This window comes from Perissodus microlepis, chromosome 9, assembly GCF_051167445.1.
Source record: "Perissodus microlepis isolate ML-2025 ecotype Zambia chromosome 9, ASM5116744v1, whole genome shotgun sequence".
NCBI classification, from domain to species: domain Eukaryota; kingdom Metazoa; phylum Chordata; class Actinopteri; order Cichliformes; family Cichlidae; genus Perissodus; species Perissodus microlepis.
In genome coordinates, this window is record NC_140469.1 from 21,058,883 (window position 1) to 21,081,744 (window position 22,862).

Sequence of the window (22,862 nt, forward strand, 5' to 3'; positions counted from 1 at the left end):
ACATCTTCACCGCCCTCCTTGACCATATATGGTCCGTCTGGCGGCTTGGCGAGCGGCTACATCCACCCGGCAAAAGTGGACACGAGACTGTCGGTGTGCTCAGGAGAACAGCGGTTCATTATTTAGGTAAGAGAGGGAATAACACTGTATGAGAGCTGCCACGGTTGTATGACATGTAAGCTGTTTTATTTTAAGATAAACACAGATGTGGGGGTAAGCTCTAGTTAGCCGATTTGAGAGTTTTTCGAAGCTACTTGGGGCCCTGCGTCAAGTTAGCTTTAGCTGCTCAGGCCTGGCTACCGTTGTTAGCTTAGCTAAGGGGCTAACGCGCTAAATAGCCGGCTTATAAAAACTATTACGATTTACTTTTTATGTTTGACACTCTGGGCTCCTTAGACCATGGTATTTATTATGGTTGGTTAACTGTGAAATGACAAAGTGTGACGTGTAGGCTGCTAACAGCTATGCTATCATGCGTTATACCGCAAAAAGCCCAACGTGCGGGCAGGTGGGACTGAAAGGAAACAAAATGCGGGCTTGGGGAGGGAGCATTATCACCGCTATTACTGTCATTTAGCTGTCCTTAGACATTTTAGGCCTTTATACTCAAAGTTAGCCTACTTTTTAATGTCATCTGTAAAATGGTGTTATACGGTGAGTTCAATTACCGGCACATTTTTAACATTATGGTAAACAGGCAAGTGTACCGAGGTTGGTCCTGGCGCCTCATTATGTAAGCGATTAGTCATTTTTACCCTCATTTATATTCTGACATTTAACTGGTAGACTAAGACCAATTGGAAAATTGAGAAACCGTTAAACAACCTATGATCACGATTCTCCTGACACACTGCGATTCTATTTTGGTCTTAGTTTCTTCTTCATCCATATCATTTCTGTGTTTTTCTTTTCCTATAATGTAGCATTGCACAACCATGCCGTCTGACCTGGCTAAGAAGAAAGCAGCAAAGAAGAAGGAGGCTGCCAAAGCTCGCCAGCGCACCAAGAAAACTGAAGAAGTAAATGGGGAGAGTGAACAACAAGAGGCCCAGCTTAATGGAGCAGAGAGCAATGGTGAGAAGAAGACTGAGGAAAAGCACTGATTGCTAACTGGAATTGTCAGCCTGTGGTAAATTTTCTAACTGAAGCTCTCTTGTTTTTTTTAAATATATTTGATAGGTGTTGAAAATTTGACAAAGGAGCTGGATGAGTTTGAGCTGCGGAAAACGGAGGCCCGGGCAGTGACGGGTGTTCTTGCCTCCCACCCTAACAGCACTGATGTCCATATAAGCAGCCTGTCGCTCACCTTCCATGGTCAAGAGCTGCTTGCAGACACCAGCCTGGAGCTGAACTCAGGCAGACGCTATGGCCTCATTGGTCTTAATGGCACAGGTAACTAATTTATCCTGGAGCAGTATGTTTCTATTAAGACTTTAAACACACAGACATTAGAAACCAAAAGGAAAAAAAAAACCCCAGCTGTTTCAAAACCATCTGGCCCTTTAGACAAAGGGAAAAACCTGAATAACTGATGAAATTAAAGGGTTCATATTACAGGAATTATATAAAGTTGACATTAGGCTTCAACCAATGACAACATGAAATGGTTGGATCCCAAATTAAACCTTCCTGAGTTTTAAGTATTTGATGCAAGTACCAATGAGAGAAAGATGCTGCTGACTGACACATCAGATGCTAGGGTGTAAATGCATTAGAAAGTTGAAGCAGAAATTTTGGCAGCTTTATAGCCTACCTGAGGCCCATGGGAGCGGCCAGTAGGGAATCTCTTATCAACACTGGTTCTGCTACACTTCCTTGTGTAGCTTGCATTTGTCAAATGTTCTTATATCACATCCCACAAAACATTGTTCTCTATATTATTATTTTTTTTTCATTTTCTGCCAGGAAAATCCATGCTGTTGTCAGCCATTGGACATCGTGAGATTCCCATTCCAGAGCACATAGATATTTACCACTTGACCCGAGAGATGGCCCCCAGCGAAAAGACTGCTCTGCAGTGTGTCATGGAGGTGGATGAACAGAGGATCATGTTGGAGAAGGAGGCAGAAAGACTTGCCCATGAAGACTGTGAGTGTTCAAATAAACTGCAGGAAGTTGAAAAGTCTCTCTAATTATGCTTTAGCTGTATTATAAATGCATTTTTTTATTTTATTTTTTATTTTTGTAAACAGCTGAGTGTGAGAAGCTGATGGAGCTGTATGAGCGTCTGGAGGAGCTGGATGCAGACAAGGCGGAGATGCGAGCCTCTCGGATCCTCCACGGTTTGGGTTTCAGCACTGCGATGCAGCAGAAGAAACTGAAGGACTTCAGTGGAGGGTGGAGGATGCGTGTTGCTCTGGCCAGGTAGACACAGCTCGTATAGTACTGTACCACTGAGTTACGGTCATCCTCGTCTCTCCAGCTTTCGACTGATCCTGTGTCCCTTGTCCAAATGACAGAAAAACGCACACGATAAAAGCAAACTGTAGCATTGTGTCCTGACTTCACTACCATACAGGAAACTAAAGTGGGCATAAGTTATAATTTCCTCTGTGTAGTCACGATAACCAATACAGGGAGGGGGATGAGGTGATAATGTATCCATTAAGGTAGAAGTATGAACCCTCTGTGATGTGTAACGTGTTGCCCTAATACAAGAAACGCAACAGTGGTCTCAGTAGATCTGGTGTGAGTGACACAGACTGGGGACTATCACGTTTCTAGCATCTCCTGTTTGACAATGGAATCATTTGGATGACTAATAGGGTATTGGCATGATAGCCAAAGTGGTATTAAGTCCTAACATTTCAGTCTGTTTTGTGTAAAATATCTCGCCTGTCTCTCGATCTTCATTGTGCCCTGCCTATACAATATTGTATTATAGTGTGGAGAGGAGATAAACTAGTGTGAAATTGATATTCATATTCACTATAATATTGAACCAAAACCAACAATCCTATTGTTTTGCTCATTTCATAACGAAGCTGCTTCAAGCACACATTTCATAGAACTTGTGTGTGCACTCAGACACAGTTGCTGGAGTTGGATATATGTCCTGGTGTAAATGTCAAAGTACAGAAAGACCAATTAAAGTTATTTTGGATTTATTGGTTAAATATTGCTTTGACCTTTACCACTTGCTCATCTTTGATCCTGAAGATCTTCATCCATCGCACACAAAGCACAGGGCTTTTTGTAATTTTAAAATGTGAAAGCACGAGCATTCAAGACTAGTTCTGAGCTTTAGATTTGAGGAGTTAATCTAAACAAACTATCAGTATTGCTTTAAATTCAGCTGTTTGACATCTTTGTAGGGCTTTGTTCATCAAGCCCTTCATGCTGCTGCTGGATGAGCCCACTAACCACTTGGACCTGGACGCTTGCGTGTGGTTGGAGGAGGAGCTTAAGTCGTAAGTTTTCCCTCTGCTTCCTTCATTTAAGTCGGATATGGATTAAGACTCATTTTTGATCAACTTGATGGTTTTTGTCAGGTTTAAGCGAATCCTCGTGCTAATCTCACACTCTCAAGACTTCCTGAACGGTGTGTGTACCAATATCATCCACCTGCATCAGAAGAAACTGAAGTACTACACGGTAAGGGCATGCAGCTGAAGTGACTGCCAGAAAGAAAACACCCTGAGCATGCTTTGTAGGCTTCCAAGTATCATGAATAGATTGCTATACATGTAATCACATAATGCTGAATAAGGAAACCAGAGGCAGGCTATTACTAAATATATATCTGTGTACCACCCTGTTGGATGACAGTGCAAATCTATTTTCATTATAAGGGTAACTATGACCAGTATGTGAAGACCAGACAGGAACTGGAAGAGAACCAGATGAAGCGCTTTAACTGGGAACAGGACCAGATAGCACACATGAAGGTAAAAAAGGGACATCATGTGGCCACGTGTCACTGCCTGATTGGTACAGAGACTTGGGCATCCTTTTATGAAGCAGTTACTGTTGCTATAGCCACACAGTAACATTTGCACTCAATTATCTTTTTTGCATCCCAATTTTCTAGAACTACATAGCCAGGTTTGGTCACGGCTCTGCAAAACTGGCACGACAAGCACAGAGCAAAGAGAAGACTCTGCAGAAGATGGTTGCATCAGGTTTGACTGAAAGAGTCGTGAATGACAAGGTACAGTAACTGTGGCCTATTAAACTTTATCTTTCTTTTTTTCTTTTTTTTTTTTTTTAACTTAATAGTAGTTCACAACAATGGTTGTCACAAGCCAGTTTAAACTGTAAAGAGCCTGAAATATCGGGGAGAGAACCCAGTCAATCAGATTATTCTTGGAGCTCCAATTGGTGACAGTGGGAAGGAAGAAGTTCCCTTTAACAGGAAGAGGGTTTCCTGAATCTAATATGAGAGCTGGTTTGACAAGAGGGGATGTTCTGCCTCCTATTCTACAACCTTTGAAACTGTTGCTCAGCTTGCAGCTAGGCAGTTGTTTTTCCAACTTCTGGATCAGTAATGTATGTGTTTTTTAGGGACTGTGGTTAGTGGTGAAACCTACCAACTTAGCAGTAACCCTTCCTGTTTCCCACAGACTCTGTCATTTTATTTTCCTCCCTGTGGGAAGATTCCTCCTCCTGTTATCATGGTTCAGAATGTGAGCTTCAAGTACAGTGAGAATACAGTGAGTATAATGCATTTATATTTTTCCCTCCTTTTAAAATATGGATTTATTTGGCACACTTAGTGATTTTTGTTTCCTTTAGCCGTACATATATAAAGACCTGGAGTTTGGTATTGACTTGGACACGCGAGTGGCTCTGGTGGGACCCAATGGAGCTGGGAAATCTACACTTCTGAAGCTGCTTATGGGAGAGGTAAGGCATCTTTATCATCAGCTTGGATCTACTCCCAGTTGATTTCAGAGTTATAAGGTTTATTCTTCTTTTCTCTGTAGCTCCTACCTACTGATGGTATGATCCGCAAACATTCTCACGTCAAGATTGGCAGATATCACCAGGTAAAACAAATCTTTTGAACATGCTGCACAGGCTCCATCTGATTCATGGCGTTAGACACTGGTGGTGGTGGCTGGTACAGTTAAAGATAAACGTGTGGGTTTTTAAAATTTTCTCTATAGCACCTGACTGAGCAGCTTGAGCTGGACTTGTCTCCTTTGGAGTACATGATGAAGTGTTTCCCTGAGATCAAAGAAAAGGAGGAGATGCGGAAGATCATTGGTCGCTATGGTCTAACTGGGAAACAGCAGGTAGGAAGGGGATACTTTCCCAGAATTGCCATTACTTTTTGTCTCCTCTCTACCATTCTGACATTTGAAACATCTTCCAGGTCAGTCCGATCAGAAATTTGTCAGATGGTCAGAAGTGCAGAGTGTGTTTTGCTTGGCTGGCCTGGCAGAACCCTCATATGCTGTTCCTTGACGAGCCTACTAATCACCTGGATATCGAGACTATTGATGCGTTGGCAGAAGCAATCAACGAGTTCGAGGGTGGTATGATGCTAGTCAGCCACGACTTCAGGCTAATTCAGCAGGTATGGACTGATCACTTAAAGCAATCAATTAGACCTTGATTAGAAGTGTTGCTGTACTAATGGTCTCCCTTCCTGCAGGTGGCTCAAGAGATCTGGGTCTGTGAGAAGCAGACCATCACAAAGTGGAACAGAGACATCCTGGCATACAAAGAGCATCTGAAATCAAAGATCGAAAAACAGCAGGCACATGACATCTAGAGGAGCTTCATGCTGAGCCACTCCTTTATCTCGCATCACAGATTTGACCTGCGAACTCCTGAAGGGATGAGCAGGAAACGTCCAAGCCAGAACTAAAACGGTCTCTTGTACTGTATTTCCATCGGTTTGACAGTGCTGCACCGTGCTGAACATGACCCAAACCCCCTCCGCTGTTCTCTGATTGGCTGATTCACCCGAAGCATCTCGGTGCATTTTGGAATGCATTCCATTGTGCTGTCTTCATAGGAAAGTTTTATTTTTCCACATTCTGTTTATCTCAACATGTATGCAGCAGCTTTTAGGTCATATTTTATATTTAAAAATTGACTTCCTTTCCCCACCCCCCATGTAAAATTACAGTTCTGCCTTATTTAACAATGTAATGCAATAAGTTTGTCTGAATAAATGGAACATTAAAAAACAGCAACTTCATTTGAGAAGACTTTATTGTTAATTGTAACGAATACAGTGTTTGTATCCAAAAAAATCAAAAGCTTTTAAGGAAAATAAACTATCTCACATATCTGTAAACGGGGGAAAAAAGCTTGGAAGGGTTTAAAGTTGCTTTGGGTCCTGAGTGAGCCCCATGGCTGCATAGATATGTTATATTACAGCCATTACACTACACTGAATGAGGCTCACTGATGTAGCAGAAAATGGCTAAATTTTCCAAAAAAAACACCCCAAAACATTGGCATAATTGATAAGAGGGCTACTTATAAAAGAAAGCTGAGGTCAGTGCATCACCAGGATGCAGCTAAAATAACTAGTTTCAGGTGATGAGAGCTAACATCCATGCAGGCTGAGTTATAAAAACCATGACTTCTTAAATGTTTTTACCTTTTTAAATGTGGGTTGTTTTTTTTTTGTTTTTAGCTTAAAAAGCTGCGTTCACATCAAATTTAGCCATCCAATTTTTAGGCTAATTCCAGTATTCTACACTGTATGGTGGCTCATTTTTATTAAACTCTTGCCTAATCACAACTAACAATACAAATACTACTTTCAAACGGTCAAGCTAAAAAAAAAAAAAACTCAATTACTTCTACTGGTACAGCCAGTATGACTTGAATACAGCTTCAAAGTTAATTTCAACGCAGATAATCAGTGGAAGACATTTATCTGCCTTCATGTCCCTCTAAAACATTTGAACCGTGTTTGGTTTAACTGGCTATTTGTTGTTTAGATTCTCATTTAATACCTTAGATAAAGTCTGTTAGTCATCGCATGCTGTTGTACATTCCCAGCATAAAGTATATTTCTGCCACTTGGCTCCAACCTGATGTCTGTAATGCGAAGCTTCAGGGTTACAAAGGTGCTTCCTTCTTACTGGGGTGACATGATGCAGGCCTTACCTGACAGAGCTATAATACTAAAAAGTTTAATAACTTACAGCCATTTTTTTCCATCCTGGGTTAAGAGGGACTAAACTACAGTAATATAGTAGTGTTGCTTTGGCTGGAGTCGCTGTGTGGTTGTTTTCCTTCCTTCACATTCTTCTAGCATTACATTTTTACCATCTACATAAAACATGTCACTCTGCTGCCAGGACACCCATCCATATTTCACAGCCACGTGAACGTGCTTATGTCGAGACAGACACATCCTGGGTGGACTTCTCCAGTTAACAACCACCTTCTTGTGATCATTTAGCCTGACTGCTGGCGCAAAGTGAAGCCAGATAAGGAAAAGATCTCCGGGGGTATGTTGCAGCTGCTTCGTAGTACAGGCCCCTGGAGAAACACAGGTTGCTCCAACCTGTAAAGCTGTGCATAAAGCTATAAAGTTTTTCAGGTGGCGTTTGGGGCTGCAGAGTATTAAATAGTGATTAATTCTGTATATGTAAATGTTAGAAAAAACCGCGGTTGAACACAACGCTCCTGTTTAAGGTTTCAACTCAGCGCGCATGATTGACAGATTAGTGGCACTAGCTGCGGTTGAAACAGTGCAAGTAGGAGGAGTGTTTCATCAATTATGCTTTGCCCAGATGATCCTGGAGGCAGCATCTCAGAGGGGCTTAAAGAGGGGCTGGGGGCAGCCGAAACTCGTGATGCTCACTGGGCTTCCAACTCCTCGTCTGAGACGTCGTCAGGGGAAAGGATGCGAGTGTTACTGGCCCGAATACTGTTGATGTTGGTGCAGGAGAGGAGACTAGCAATTCCCATCAGACTCACCCCGGTCCCGTCCAGGTTCACCTGAGCCAGGTGGATTTGTTTCAGGAACTTTAGACCTGAAAGGAAGAGAACAACATACACTGGGTCTGTTCATCTTAGCAAACAAAACTATTAGATCAAAGACCACCTTAGAGCTGGACGTTACCGTGATCTGTAATCCGTGTGCGGCTGAGATTAAGTTTAACAAGCTGACTGCAGCGGATCAGACCTTTCCTCACCACGTTGTCCCCCACCTGAGTGCTGGCTAACCCCAACACCTGGAAAAAAATAGCAGAAAAATAGCAAAATATTAAAACCTCTGCATCAAATATTTTTTATCAACATAAAATAACATAAACTGGTCTTTACATTTTGATTTAGGCCTACTCTGAATGCCCCATGATCGATTTCATTCTGCAAAAGAGTTTAACTGTGATGCTAAAATAATAAATTGTAGCCCAGCTAGTATAAAATAAGCAGGTTATCTGGTCAGACAGCTTGGGTGAAAAACTGTGAAATGAGAATTACATCGATGATCAGACACACAGACTTTACTAACATGGTTTAATTTAATCAAACATGTATGTACCATAGATCGATGTCACATTCAATCATAGACAGTATAAAGACAGATGTAGCTTCTGTGTTTGAAGAGTGAATCCAGTTCAGAAATGCCTGTTTTTTTAATGCCCACCAGATGATCATAATTGTGGTTACAAAAGGAAACAAAACAGCTCTCTGACTTGACCTCAACAATCACCTACCTGGTAAGTTTATGAGATCAGACACTCATTTTAAGTCACACTAAATAAAATATTAAGTCTATTTTGTAAATCCATTCTCTTTATCTAATTCAGAGTCAGTCTATCCTAGTTGTCACAGGGCACAAGTCACCAATCTATCACAGGGCTACTATTTACACTTGCACTCGCACAAGGATAAAGCAACACCTGGATAGTACTTATTGGGATAGTCACCTGAAGGTGCGGCAGACAGGTTATGAGGTCGGCAACTCCTCGGCTGGTGACTGCAGTCCGATCCAAACAGAGCTCCTGCAGCTCCTGCATGCATCGCAGGGAGGGAAGCCCTGCATCTGTCACCTGAGTGTTGCTAAGTGACAGCTTCTTCAATCTACACAAAGTAAATACAAAACTCCTGTCAGCATTTTAATCGCAAGGAAACACCTGATATGATGGCGTCAGTGAGTGTGGGAAGGACCTGGTCAAGGTGGAGAGGTGGCTGACTCCCTGGTCTGTAACCTGTGTGTAGTCTGTCAGGTCCAGCTCTGAGAGCAGAGTCAGTCCGGAGAGGAATGACAGCCCGCTGTCTGTCACAGAGTGGCGTCCAGGGAGGGTGATGCGAGTCAACTTCAGACCTAGAAGTAAAGTAGACACCTCACAGATTCACCACAGACTTTGATACTGCAGGCTCACTCCATGCCTACCCTCATTCTTTTAATTCTTTTGCTTTATGCTCTACAAACCTGAGATGATCTGAAGGGCATGACTGCCATCTGCTACAGGGATTCCCACCAAAGTGAGGGAAGTCAGGGCAGGGTGGGTAGCAAGGTGCTCCAGAGATGCCTCAGTCACACCTGTCCCATCCAGGTTGAGGGTCTGCAGGCTGGACATCGCTGCTAGAGCCGTCAAATCCTTAACCTGGAAGAAAAACGCACAGCAAGGTGAGTAAATATCACTGAAGATCAGAGCAGTGTCACCAGCTGAATAGACCTTGCTAACAGAGATAAAGTACTTTAGTCTGTTTGATGCTGAGAAGTCGCAGCTGTGGCACAGAAGTGGGGAGCACAGCTAGTGTGGTTTCAGTCACTGCTGTCTGGTTCAGGCTTAGCTGAGAGAGGCAGGACGGCACTGACTGGAGGTACAGTACCATCCCAGCATCTGTCACTTTGGTCTGGTCCAGGGACAGGAAACACAAGTTCTTCAAACCTTAAAGGCATCAGCAGAAGGAAAATATGTATGTTGAATAAAACTACTTAAATAAGAACAGCTTATTCTGAGATCCAGTTTTGTAAATGTTGTCAACAGTGATGTTTGTGTGTCCAACCTGTGATATGCTGCAGGCAGGAGTCAGTCAGCTTACTACAGGAGGCCAGATTGAGGTACTGGAGTTTGACCAGGGTGGACAGGATACACAGGCCAGAGTCTGGGAATAAAAATAAATAAATAAATACAAAGATAGGGACAAACTGAAGAGCAGACTTTGCAGAAATTTGACAACTAAATTGATAAAAAGCCTAAAAACTACCAGATATAAAATGATTTACCAGTGATGAGAGGTGAGTTGACTAAACTCAGGTGCTTCAGGGCAGTGAAGGCCCGCAACTGCCGTAGGAGCTCATTGGTGGAGTACGGGTAGCTGTTTAAGACAAACTTCTGGATCGGGCAGCCGAAGAACAGCTCCAGGGTGCGTGGATGTAGCAGCCTCTCATGAGACATGTGGTTGAGCAGAAGCTCTGCTAGCTCTGGGGTCAGACCTGCTAGACTGCTGCTGTACTGCATGCTGGGAGCTTTGAGACACAGAGTCAAGAGTGAGCAAACAACAGCGAGCAAACAAAGCTGTGAGGCACAGTTCTGTGAAGTTTTGTGACTCTTACCAGTCATGAGGTGGACCGTTGCGCGGATAGCCAAGGCACATAGTGAGGGCACGCTGGGTGCTCTGAAGGGTCTTTTAGGGGGTGATGGCTGTCCTTGGTTGGCGTGGCGGTCTTCTTGCTGTGCGGCTCGTTGAAGACGCTCAACAGCAGCCTGACCTGCAGCTGCGGGCGCCAGCGGCCCTCCTGCATTCTCAGGGTCTGCCGCTTCCTCTTCTGGGCCCTCTCTGAGACACACAAACACAAGTTGTGTCCACATGTTGTATTTTAATATACAGATAAAGCAACCCGTAGTGAGCATGAAGCGGCAGCAGCAAATTCCCAGCTGCAGCTTCCTGAGACCAGTCACGTCTGACCATCACAACCAGCTGTTTCTTATACATACATGTTTCTGCTATAGTTAGAATTTTTAACGTGTGGTTATTGTTTGAAAATGGACCCCATGCAAGCAGTGTGCTGACTGCTCAGCATTTATTAGCAAACACTCGTGTTTTATGAGAAAAATGGACGTCTTTATAAGAAAATCTAAAGGGCGTAAGTTTTGCTGTATTTGAACATCAGAAAGGAAATATCACTGATATTTTGTTTGTAAAATCTGAAATAATATGGGGCTTAGAAGCACGTGTAAATAACTGTTTTAGCCATTTAGCTGCATTAAATTTTATTCATTTAAGATAATCTCCAGAGCACCCCCTGCTGTATTTCTGTGCAATGGAATAAACAGTAAGTGGAAAGGCTCTGATGAGCTGAAATATCCACATTTACTTTTGTATAAGATGCATACAGTCAAAATGCTTTAGCTTAACTTAGATTGTTTTTAAAAACCAAAACTAATGGATGGTTAGCTTATTACTGACCACTGCTGCACAATGAGACATGCTGACTATAAGCATCCATTTTTCTTGCTGATTCTCACATATTATTTTCTGTATCCACTTTTCTCTCTGGCTCTTTTCTTCCTGCTGTGCAGCTCATACAAACTTTATCTTTTCAAAATGTTGGTAGAAGCTTTAAAGCATCCTTCCCTATCTCCACAACAGTAAAGAGTTTCTTTCAGACTATACCCAGACACTTAGATTGAGCTGGAGCTCCAAGATAATATTCATCTTTTTTTTTCTTTTGTTAACAGGGTGTCATTATAAAACGGATCATTCTGGATGCAACAGAAGTTGGAGTGGTGAAGTGTGCATGCACTTTCAAACTAATTAAATGCATCTACTTCCAAAACACTTCAGATTGCACGATTAATGTGTGTAATGTGTGTTAGGGCCACATTAATAAAAATAATATTTTGAAACAGTCATTTGAGAATGGAGTGTAAATTTCAAGAGTAAGGTCATCTCACTCTGTTCACCAAGTAATAGTGAGTTTATAACTGTATTATTAACTAATATTATTTCATATCACACTGGATTTTGGGTCCTAAAAGAAAGATAATGTCTTTCTAGCTTAAAAAGATTCTCAACACAGCATTTCTTTCAAAAAGCAAAATTTAAAAAAAAATAAATTCTCCTAATGTGGCCCCTAACACTATTTTGTATTACAAAGCAGTATGATCGTAGTCCTTGGTCCTATAATACCATTCTAGTGCCATTCTATTTAAACACTCGCCTGAGTCGATTTCCTTGCCCTGGCCAGCGCTGCCAGGGCTCAAATCCTCCTCGCATCCTGTTCTCTGGAAAGAAAGGCAGCCTGGGCATTCCTGTGAAAGTTACACAAACGAAAACTGTAATCCATCCAAAAATACTCTAATGCCACTGAGCTGAAGCTACAGATGCTGAGAAAAAAAACTTTATACCACACACCTCTGATTAACATCTCTGATTCTCCTTGAACTAGCTCTTCTCTGTGTCTGGCTCACATTCAGAATACAATACCACAACCACACACTGATTGGCTGACCCCACCTGTAGGTTCTTAGTAAACTCAGCAGTTCTGACTTGTGTGCTGTATGTTTGACAGAAAGGGGAATTAACCTACATATTTTCTAATACTAATCTCTCTTACAGCGTGACACACATTAGCCGGCCAATCTGTACACTAGGCCACTATAAAGTGTAACAGTAAAAAAATCAAGCTCAAAGGAAGAGGCCAGGGTCAGCTGTTTCTGACGTGTGTGCAAAAAGCTCACAGCGGATGAATAATGGAAACATATGGAAACAGTAATAGAGGAACAGGGGGAGGAGAGAAGCAAGAAAAATATAGATCAAAGGAGGGATGAAGTATCCACACTCTGGAGCAGTACCGTTCGGCATGTGAAGCGGTTCTTCCTCTCCTTCTTGGTCCATATCAACATCTATGGGAGGATCTTCAGCATCACCAGGAACCAATCTCTGGCCTTGACCTGTTGAACCCCCAGAATGTCATCCAATGACTCCACAGCCATTTAAGTAACATTTAACACATTCAGCTGATCAAATAACTGAGCCCAAACAACCATGAAGAGGTGCGATGTTACAAAAGAATCCCATTGGCTGATATACAATGTCATCTGATCAGGCCACCCAAGTGTATTAAACGTGACCTATTATACTCTTTTTCATACTCCTTACTTTTATTTTCGAACTCTACTTGCACGACGACCTATCCTGGGCCTCGTGCAGCCCCCTCAGTTCACCCACTCTTAAGCAGTTTTAGCTCCTTTAAGGTTCTTTAAACCAACTGATTGCCTGCCCCTCCCAGCCAACAGCAGGTGGGTGGGACTTCCGTGTTCACAGTCAAAGCTGTGCATCTGAAGTAATACTAAGTATATGCCCTCTCTCAGACATCATACAGCACAATAGAGGTAGAAAAATCTGTCAAACAGAGTAGTTGTAATACAAGTCAAAGGGAGCAGGTGGATTGGCTTAGAGCACAGATAATGGCCATATAAGGAAATCCCCTCTAGCTGACTCAGACCTGATCCAAGAAAATAAATAAATGAACTTTTACCTCATACTTGTACATTTACTGACTTCATTATTTTAAATGTTTAATATGAGCATGTACCTTCGGAACACTATACATGTGGCGGGAAAAATCTGTGAAAGTATATTTGTCAATTATGTGTAATAATTAAATCTGTCCATGGGACAAGATAAATGCATGGTGGACAATCCCCTCGTTCGACCATTTCGACGGTCCCAGCCAGCTGCTTCCACAGATGGACTCCACTGACTAAGAGCAGGACAATTACGTCACTCCTCTCTGAACGTCCACTACAAACTTTAGGGTCGTTCTAACCACACACCGAGGTTGCAGAGGCGAACAAAGACTCCACCGATCGTGTAGCTGGATGAGAGACTCACTGCTTTGTTATTTATCTGACAAACTAACCTTTTAAACATGATTTGCCAAGAAAAGCGTAAATGTTACTGCAAGTAATGGTTGTGACTGTAGTCCTGTAGGATTCTAACATCATCATGAAAAGTCCCAACATTTAGTAAACCGTTCAATAAAAAAGTTTGGAAAACAGCAAATCTCTACTTGCTTTTTATATTAGGTTTAAATAAAGTAAATCATACTTACCCCAGTCATGGGATCCACGCCGTAAAGGAGGAACTCCAGGAATCCCTGCATAATTCACTGCCTCTTCCCACAGCTGGTTAGGTAGTGGAGGCGGTATAACAGGGACCTGATCTCCCACCATGTCCTGGCCAGGAGGAGGCTGAGGAGGCGCAACACAAGGAGGCGGCTCAGCACTGTGGCCTGCTGGACTTGTTTCCTGAGGCGTCTCTGGAGGAGTGGTCTGAATACACAGTGCAGCGTTAGGCGTGAGGCCGAGAGAGCGGAGGGAACAGGCAAGCTCAGCCTCCCCAAAGCGCTTCCGTGGGAAACCCTGAAGGAGAGAAAAGGAGGGTAGGGAGGGGTGACGTCCGCTGATGTGCTCCACAACGCTGCGCAGAGGGGCATCAGCTGGGAAGCGCTCACGCATGGACTCACCAGACGGCAGTCGAATCTGCAGCAAAACACAAATATACATGACAAGGTTATTACAGTCAACTTCATTTCTAAAACTAGAAACGATACTGTGTCCTTAAAAACTGAATCAAAATGAAAAAAAAATATATATAGAAAGAGGAAATATTTTTAGTTTTTGCCAATATAATGTCACGCTTTCAACACATTAACATATTAGTATTAACTCATACAGCAGGTAAAATAAGTACTGAACACATCACCAGTTTTCTAGGTAAATGTATTTATAAAGGCACTATTGCCATGAAGTTCTCACCAGATATCAGTTACAACCCATCCAATCCACACATGCAAAGAAATTAAACCATAGATGTCCATAAACTAAGTTATGCGTAATAGAGAAATGACACAGGGAAAAAACACATGACGAAAGGGACGTGCAAAAATCAGTAAAGTCATGACGCCACCTGAAATCCGTCAGTATTTAGAAAGCAATCCTGACACTCAGTGCAAATTAATATCAGCTGGTTCAGTTCCAACTGATGGCCTAAAAAAAAGGTGTCTCATCACCAACGTGTCACACAAGAAACATCTCATGATGGGTAAATGAGCTCTCTCAACAACTTAGCAAACCATACTGAAGGCATTAGTTGCAGCAGAATTTCTAAACTACTGAAGGTTCCAGTGAGCACTGTTGGGGCCATAATCTGGAAGTAGAATGTACATCATTTCACCATAAACAACCCCTGACCATGTGCTCCATCCAAGATTTCAGACAGACAACTGAAAAGAGTTATCAGAAGTGTCGCGTATGAGCCAAGGACCACTTGTGGTGAGCTACAGAAAGTGGTAGAAGAGACAGGTACAGTTGTTTCAAAGAAAAGTAATGCGCTCAACCATGGCCTGTATGCACACTCACCAAGCAAGACTCCATTGCTGAAGAAAAAACATGTTGCTGAACAACATTTAGACAAGCCTATTAAACAGGATGCCATGGTGCACACCATGTTTGGAGGTCAAAGGCACTGCATATCACCACAAAAACACCATACCAACAGTGAAGTTTGGAGGTGGGTTCATCATGGTGTGGGGCTTTTTTTCAGTATACGGTACTGGGGGGGGCTTCATATAATTGGAGGACATATGAATGGAAAAATGTACTGAGACATTCTTGATAAAACTCAGCTGCCATCTACCGGGATGACAAAAATGAAACGAGAGTGGACAGCAAGTCAAAGATCCTAAACACAGCCAAGGAAACTCTCAGTTGGTTTGAGAGAAAGAAAATAAAGCTGCTAGAATGACCCAGCCAATCACCTGACCTAAATCCAGTTGAAAATATATGAAAAGAACTTAAGGTCAGAGTTCATAGAAGAGGCCCACAGAACCTTCAGGATTTGACAACTGTTCATTTGGAAGAACGGGCCAAAATCAAACCTCAGCGATGCATCCAACTAGTTTGTGTCTTGAAGCTGTCATCACAACAAAGGCCTTTGTGCAAAGAATAACTGCCTTCACAAGTGGTTTGTTTGTATTGTAACACCATCTTTGAACTGACACTGAAACAAATAAGTAGTATACTTCAATTAAACATTTTCAAACAATAAAAAGTAAAATAAAAGAATATAATACACTCTGCAAAATGACTAAGACTAAACTGAAAACTAAAATTCTGAATCGATCATGATTAAGGTTCTTCACAGGCCCACCATGAGAATGCAGTTGTTGTCCACATTTGTCTGAATCTTTCCTCCAAGCGTCTGCCCTTCACTGCTGGGAGGAGACGCGTCTGCAGCAGCATTGGTCTGTTTCTTATCCTGCAGGCTCCTCCGATCCTCAGCGATCCGCTTCAGCACCAACTCGCGCTCCTGCGAATGCAGAAGAACACAAAATGTTCTAAGAACAATAAAACAGGAGGTCTATACTCAAATATTAATTTTCAAATGTATTATTCATGTTTACAAAAAACAACAACAACAACAAACTCAGCTTGAGCACGTGACACCTCTTTTACTCCCCACAGTGACCATCATGCTTCAGTTCAACCACACTGTAGTACACATCTGTTTTTTTAAATGTGCACCCAGAGAAAAATGTATGGACGCTCCTATTCTAGCTCATAGAGCAGCATACTTCCCCGTGTAGTGTTCAGCCAGCGCCAGCAGCACCCAAACAAAGTTTCTGGACCGCATGTAAAGTGAGATGCAATTGGCCTCATTCACTAATATGTGAAAAGCTCCAAAAAAATAAGTGCACTGGCAAATTTACCATTTTATGAAATGTGCCCACAGGCCAGTTTTGTTCTTACCACCACGTGTAACGTCAGTGAATGAGACTCATTCTTAATCCACAGGCTTGTATTACTATCTGCTTATTCACATACCTCCACACTCCCTTTTGTCTTTATCTGGAAACACATTAACTTCAAGATGTAAAGGAGGAAGTAGTGATCTTCAAAAAACAGAGGCGGCACATCTAAAGCAAAAGCAGGGGAATTTCCAGCTGAAAAAACTGAAACAACAATGTTTGAGAAAAGCACCTTTCCAAAGTGTTTCCTCAGGAGTGATGGGAAAAAACAGACGTGCTGCAGTAGGTTAGTAAGGTGGCAAATGCCAACAAGAAATATGGCTCAAGTAAAAAACATAAAACAACAGAAAAGACAAAAACAGCAGGAAAAATATCTAAACATAGACAAGATGAAAAAAAGGAGGCAGAGGTGGACAATAAAAGGTGCAGATGATCAATTACCGATGTTTGTTTAATCGTACACTCGATGCAAATGAGCATCACATTCTACGTTGGCAGAGCTACAATGTGACAGGTTATACAAATTAAGATATGCACAACTGGTCAAAGCAACACCAGCATGGAGGCACACCCCAGCACATGTGACGTCAAATTTGTCACACGCCGCCATGCGATAGGGTAAGCAGTGAGCATAAAAGTGAAATGAGAGCTACAGGGATTGAGCTAAAGCTTAAGCCATTATTATAAATCTGCCGAACACTTGACTTTCTTCCTTGTGGGATAATAAGACAACTGCCAGTCAGATAGCTTAAGCACCAGAAGTCTTTTCAGCAATGCTCACCTGTTTCTTCTGCCTTCTCTCTGCTCTGACTTCCTGAGCGACGCGTTGTCTCTCTTTCTCCTCAAAGTCACTTTTGTCTGATTTGATCCGCGACTCGACTGGCGGTGGTGGGTCCTGGGAGCATGATTGCGGTGACCTTAGCACCAATGAAGGACCCGCTGTTGAAGACAGAAAAAGAAAATCTGATGAGATAATGCTGCACACTAAACTATCCAATTCCTTAAGTTATACTTAAATGGATGATTACAATCATCAATTTTAGGATATTATAATAAAAGAAAACTTTACTCGAAGTCCAACCGATGGATTAAGAGCAGTAACAACAGTAAGAAACTGTTTTTATATAGCTTGGAGTGGGGTATTACCTCTGCTGTCAGTGGGAGATGTGCGAGACTCTGAAGCGTGTGCTGCCTCTTTGGGTGGGTTGAATGCAGAAAAAGCTGTCCCAGCTGGCTGTGAAGGCTGCGGGACCAATGTGTGTCGCAGGTATTGACCCTGTACAAGCCTTTCAACATGCAAGAGCGAGACACAGATGTAAGTGGCTGAAAGAAGTGGTCTATTATACAGAAAGATCATAGCTAGCTAGCTTCACAGATTTAAAAAAAAACAAAAAACAGAGGGCTGATTACTCACCAATCAGCTGCCTCAGCCACAGAAAAATGCCCCGCCTGCATAGCCGCTTGTATCTGCTCTTCTGTGAATCCCATCTCGCTAAGGACGAGGAATAACTCCCCGATAGTCTGCAAGAAAGGATCAAACAAATGCTGACAAAGCGGCTTTTTTTGGCTGTTTTCCCTCCTTATCGGTCACTGCTCAAACAATGGCTACTAAGATACTGTTTATCTCACTCATAATGTCGTCATGTGTGAAAGGACGTGTAAAAAGTGATTTAATATGGTCTCTCTCATTTTATTAGTGTTTTATTGGTATATAATGTGCATGCTATTAGCCATTTGTGGCTCATACATTTGTGATGTATGATTAACCATACACAAATATAGCCATATATTGAACCAGCTGATATCAGGTATGGAAAAAAACATGGCGTTTAGCTGGGTCACATCAGGTTTGGGCAGCGTAAGTGTTCAGAGGAGCTAAAAATTACGCTCTTATGTTCTATTTGGCATAAACTGAGAGAACAATAAAGTCAGTTGATGCATTAATTACTTCTAGGTTCAACTTTTGTAATTCATTATTATAAGTTAGCTCTAAAAGCTCCCTGAAAAGCCTTCAGTTGATCCAAAATGCTGACGCGAGAGTACTAACAGGGACTAGAAAGAGGGAGCACATTTCTCCCATATTAGCTGTTAAACCTAGAAGTGAACTGAAAACCCTTCTCTTCACATACAAGGTTTTAAATAATCAGGGCCCCATCTTATCTTAAAGACCTAATAGTACCTCACTGTCCTAACAGAGAAGTTCATTCTCAGACTGCTGGTTTACTTGTGGTTCCTAGAGTTTCTAAAAGTCAAATGGGAGGCCGAGCCTTCAGTTTTCAGGCCCCTCTTCTGTGGAGCCAGCTCCTAGTTTTGATTCAGGAGACAGACACCCTCTCTACTTTTAAGATTAGGCTTACGACTTCCCTTTTTGATAAAGGTTAGTGTGTGGGCTGGATCAGGTGACCTCGAATCATCCCTTAGTTATGCTGTAATAGGCTCTAGCTGCTTGGGGATTCCCATGGTGCACTGTGCATCTCTTCTTCACTCATCTCCCTGTATTTTTACACACCACTACTGCATTTAATCATTAGTAATTATTAAACTCTACTCTCTCCTATAGTTTTGTCCTGTTTCTTATTCCCCTCACCCCCAACTGGTAATGGCACAAGGCTGCCCCTCCCTGAGCCTAGTTTCAACTGTTTTTTTCCTATTAAATAGGGATTTTCCTTACCACTATTGCCAAGTGCTTACTCACAGATGGTCATCTGATTGCTGGGTGTCTTTCTAATATCCCTACACTATAAAGCATCTGTTGCTGTGTACTGGTGCTATATAAATAAAACGGAACTGAACAAAGACGAACATAAATAAAGGTACAATAGCCAGTATTTTTCTTCTTCAGTGGTTTAATAATACTGATTAAGTTAACCAAAGGCGGCTTTAGTGTTTGCAGATCACTGGTAGTTCCCAAATCGTGTGCATTAATGCATGTCGGCCCAAAAACCCATGAATGAGCGTTAAATTTATTGTATCACTGTAGAATAAAAAGTCTGATTGACAGCAAGGAGGTAAAGTCCAGTGCAACTAAAAAGAAGAACTGATGACACTGCAGAAGACATCAAGAGAACTTCCTGCGTATACGAATGCATGCGTGCCTTAAGGTTTGCCCTTTGGTGTGCTTTGGACACACAATGTTTGAGAAAAAAAACAGTTACAGTAAATTTGCAGATGAAATATTAACCATTTACTCCATAACAATATCAGCTATGCAAACTAGTAATTACCTGTTATATTGGCATTCCCATAATGCTAAGAAGTGATCATATTTTATTGCCTAATGCAGCCCTTATAAACGGTTTCAATACTAAAATAGAGCTACTCTTCTCATTCGTCTTTGATAGCATAATAAAACCGTAAAAACTTTACCATATGTCCCAAATAAGGGCCCTAGAAGTGGGTGTTATAGTGTTATTAAATTGTTGTCGGTAAACCTAACGCGTACAAACATTATACATCAGTACCATTGTCTGTGTTGCAGTGTGGGCTGCAACTCACAAGGATAATTTCCATAATTATTTATTATCTGTTTCACCTTTAAACCCTCCAATTCTGAGTTAAACATTAGTTCGCAAAGTTTACAGTAGGAAATTTTATTCCATGTCCGAGTGAAAGACACCGACTCACAATCGAAACTGCAAATTTAAACTTAAAACAGCAGCTAGCAAGCTTAGCCCAGAGCTAATGCTAAGTATGTTGGTATTTGGAGGTCTGTCAACAACAGCGTTAGCATGAGCTAACCGTTAGCTGAACGGGCTAGCAGGCTGATATTTTGGTGCTACACAGGGTGATGTGTCGGAAGCTAGTAGATAATTTCGAGCTTACCGCAGGGTTAGAGGAACTCATGGCGTTGTTTCAAGGTTCCCGTGCAGAAATCAAAGTGAAAGTGATGCTCATTTGCAACTTTATAGACTTCCTCGGGTGTGTTTGGAGAGCCTCTGTGTATGCTAGCTGCAACGACCTCCCCCACTCACAGCAAGAGCCTATCAGCACATAGGATAGTGGAGGGTTTTCCCCTGCGTGTCCACAATAAACTGATCAATGAACTACAGAGACTGAACCCAAGCAGCCTTATCAATAACCCTCATCAACTATGGCCACATGTGTGCAGCTTCTATAGTCTGTGAACATTTATGTAGTTTGGCAATAATAACAGCATGACAGATAGGTCACGCTTACTTTATGACTTATTATCTAAAATCAAATCAAATCACTTTTATTGTCACGTCACACGTGCAGCTACACTGGTACAGTACATGCGAGTGAAATTCTTGTGTGCGAGCTTCACAAGCAACAGAGTTGTGCAAAAATACAATAACATAAAACAAGCAAAATATAAGAATGGCTAAATCTGAGAGTAATAAATATATGTACAATATAAGAGTGTATGCATTACTGGATGTGTATACTAAATATGTTTTTCTACGTGTGTGTGTGTGTGTGTGTGTGTGTGTATACATATTTTACAAATTAAATAGAGTAAACAATAAAATAAAATATATAAAATATACAGAGGTTGGTAGTTGGACATGTGCAAAACAAGTGGCATTTATATACAGTGTGGAGTGCATAATGTTGAAGTTCCAGTAGTGAAGCTGAGGTGTCTATGAAGTGTTCAGCAGTCTGATGGCCTGGTGGAAAAAGCTGTCTCTCAGTCTGCTGGTACGGGACCGGATCCTGCAGAACCTCCTTCCTGATGGAAGTAGTCTGAACAGTTTATGGCTGGGGTGACTGGAGTCCTTGATGATCCTCCCCGCTTTCCTCAGACACCGCTTCCTGTAGATGTCTTGGAGGGAGGGAAGCTCACCTCCAATTATCCGTTCAGAACACCGCACTACTCTCTGGAGAGCTTTGCAGTTGTAAGCGGTGCTGTTGCCATACCAGGTGGTGATGCATCCAGTGAGGATGCTCTCAATGGCACAGCGATAGAAGGTCCTGAGGATACGGGGGCTCATGCCAAATCTTTTCAGTCTCCTGAGAAAGAAGAGGCGCTGTTGCGCCTTCTTCACTGTTTTGTTTATGTGTACTGACCACGTAAGATCCTCAGCCAGATGTACACCAAGGAACCGGAAGCTGCTCACTCTCTCCACAGCAGCGTCGTTGATGGTGATGGGGGTTTGTACTTCTCTGCACCTCCGGAAGTCCACTATCAACTCCTTTGTCTTTGCGACGTTGAGGGTGAGATGGTTGTCTTGACACCAGTGGGTCAGGGCGCTGACCTCCTCCCTGTAGGCCGTCTCATCACCATTGGTGATAAGACCCACCACTGTAGTGTCGTCTGCAAACTTCACAATGATGTTGGAGTTGCTAGTGGCCGTGCAGTCGTAGGTGTAGAGTGAGTACAGGAGAGGGCTCAGTACACACCCCTGTGGAGCACCAGTGTTCATTATGACGGGGGATGAGGTGATGCTGCCCAGTCTGACCACTTGGCGTCTGTCAGACAGGAAGCTAAGGATCCAGCTGCAGAGGGAGCTGCTCAGTCCTAGATCCTGCAGTTTCCTGTCCAGCTTCGAGGGAACGATGGTGTTGAATGCTGAGCTGTAATCTACAAACAGCATTCTCACATACGTGTCTCTCTTCTCCAGGTGTGACAGGGCAGTGTGTAGTGTCAGGGCTATGGCATCATCAGTGGACCTGTTGTGGCAGTATGCAAATTGTAGAGGGTCCAGTGAGTCGGGTAGTGAAGAGCAAACGTCCCTGATCAGCTTCTCGAAGCATTTGCTCATGATGGGGGTCAGGGCTACAGGTCGCCAGTCGTTCAATGAGGAGATGGTGGAGGATTTGGGTACTGGGACGATGGTGGCCATTTTGAAGCAGGCTGGGACTACAGACAGAGAGAGGGAAAGGTTGAAGATGTGTGTAAACACTCCAGCCAGCTGATCCGCGCATGACTTGAGGACGCGGCCGGGAATCCCGTCCGGACCAGTAGCTTTGCGCGCGTTCACCTTCCTGAAGCAACTAAAATAATATAATAAAAAAGAAATTGCAATTTATTAGGTACACTTTATGAGCTGCATCCAGCAGATAATTCTACCCTTTGAAAATCTTAGAAATATTGTTTTCATCTATTGTTTATCTACTGATAGAATAAAAATGCTTATTTTAAAGTAGATTGGTATTAACGTCAAAGGTCTATGATGTGTTATATGCTATTGATGGTATTTGATAATGTAGTCTA

The 22,862-nt window shown here is 42.4% G+C and overlaps 2 protein-coding genes across 2 annotated transcripts; one reads left to right on the plus strand and one right to left on the minus strand.

The window, feature by feature from the left end:
* Positions 1 to 26: 26 nt before the first annotated feature.
* abcf2b (ATP-binding cassette, sub-family F (GCN20), member 2b) lies at positions 27 to 6,142 on the plus strand. The gene is made up of 15 exons (XM_084939579.1): positions 27 to 126; positions 924 to 1,074; positions 1,180 to 1,392; positions 1,906 to 2,088; positions 2,193 to 2,364; positions 3,315 to 3,410; positions 3,492 to 3,594; positions 3,792 to 3,887; positions 4,031 to 4,150; positions 4,563 to 4,652; positions 4,735 to 4,845; positions 4,926 to 4,988; positions 5,109 to 5,237; positions 5,318 to 5,521; positions 5,600 to 6,142. The coding sequence occupies exons 2-15, from the start codon at positions 936 to 938 to the stop codon at positions 5,717 to 5,719; spliced, it is 1,839 nt and encodes a 612-aa protein (XP_084795705.1). The 5' UTR covers positions 27 to 126; positions 924 to 935; the 3' UTR covers positions 5,720 to 6,142.
* A 5-nt stretch (positions 6,143 to 6,147) lies between these two features.
* On the minus strand, positions 6,148 to 20,662 carry LOC146380483 (uncharacterized). The gene is made up of 17 exons (XM_084939576.1): positions 20,510 to 20,662; positions 18,102 to 18,208; positions 17,834 to 17,973; positions 17,469 to 17,626; positions 16,090 to 16,248; positions 13,991 to 14,420; positions 12,729 to 12,827; positions 12,095 to 12,185; positions 10,487 to 10,710; positions 10,157 to 10,399; positions 9,937 to 10,035; positions 9,625 to 9,818; positions 9,356 to 9,530; positions 9,091 to 9,247; positions 8,850 to 9,003; positions 8,039 to 8,150; positions 6,148 to 7,949 (listed from the first exon to the last, which is right to left on the minus strand). The coding sequence occupies exons 1-17, from the start codon at positions 20,528 to 20,530 to the stop codon at positions 7,774 to 7,776; spliced, it is 2,739 nt and encodes a 912-aa protein (XP_084795702.1). The 5' UTR covers positions 20,531 to 20,662; the 3' UTR covers positions 6,148 to 7,773.
* Positions 20,663 to 22,862: the final 2,200 nt, after the last annotated feature.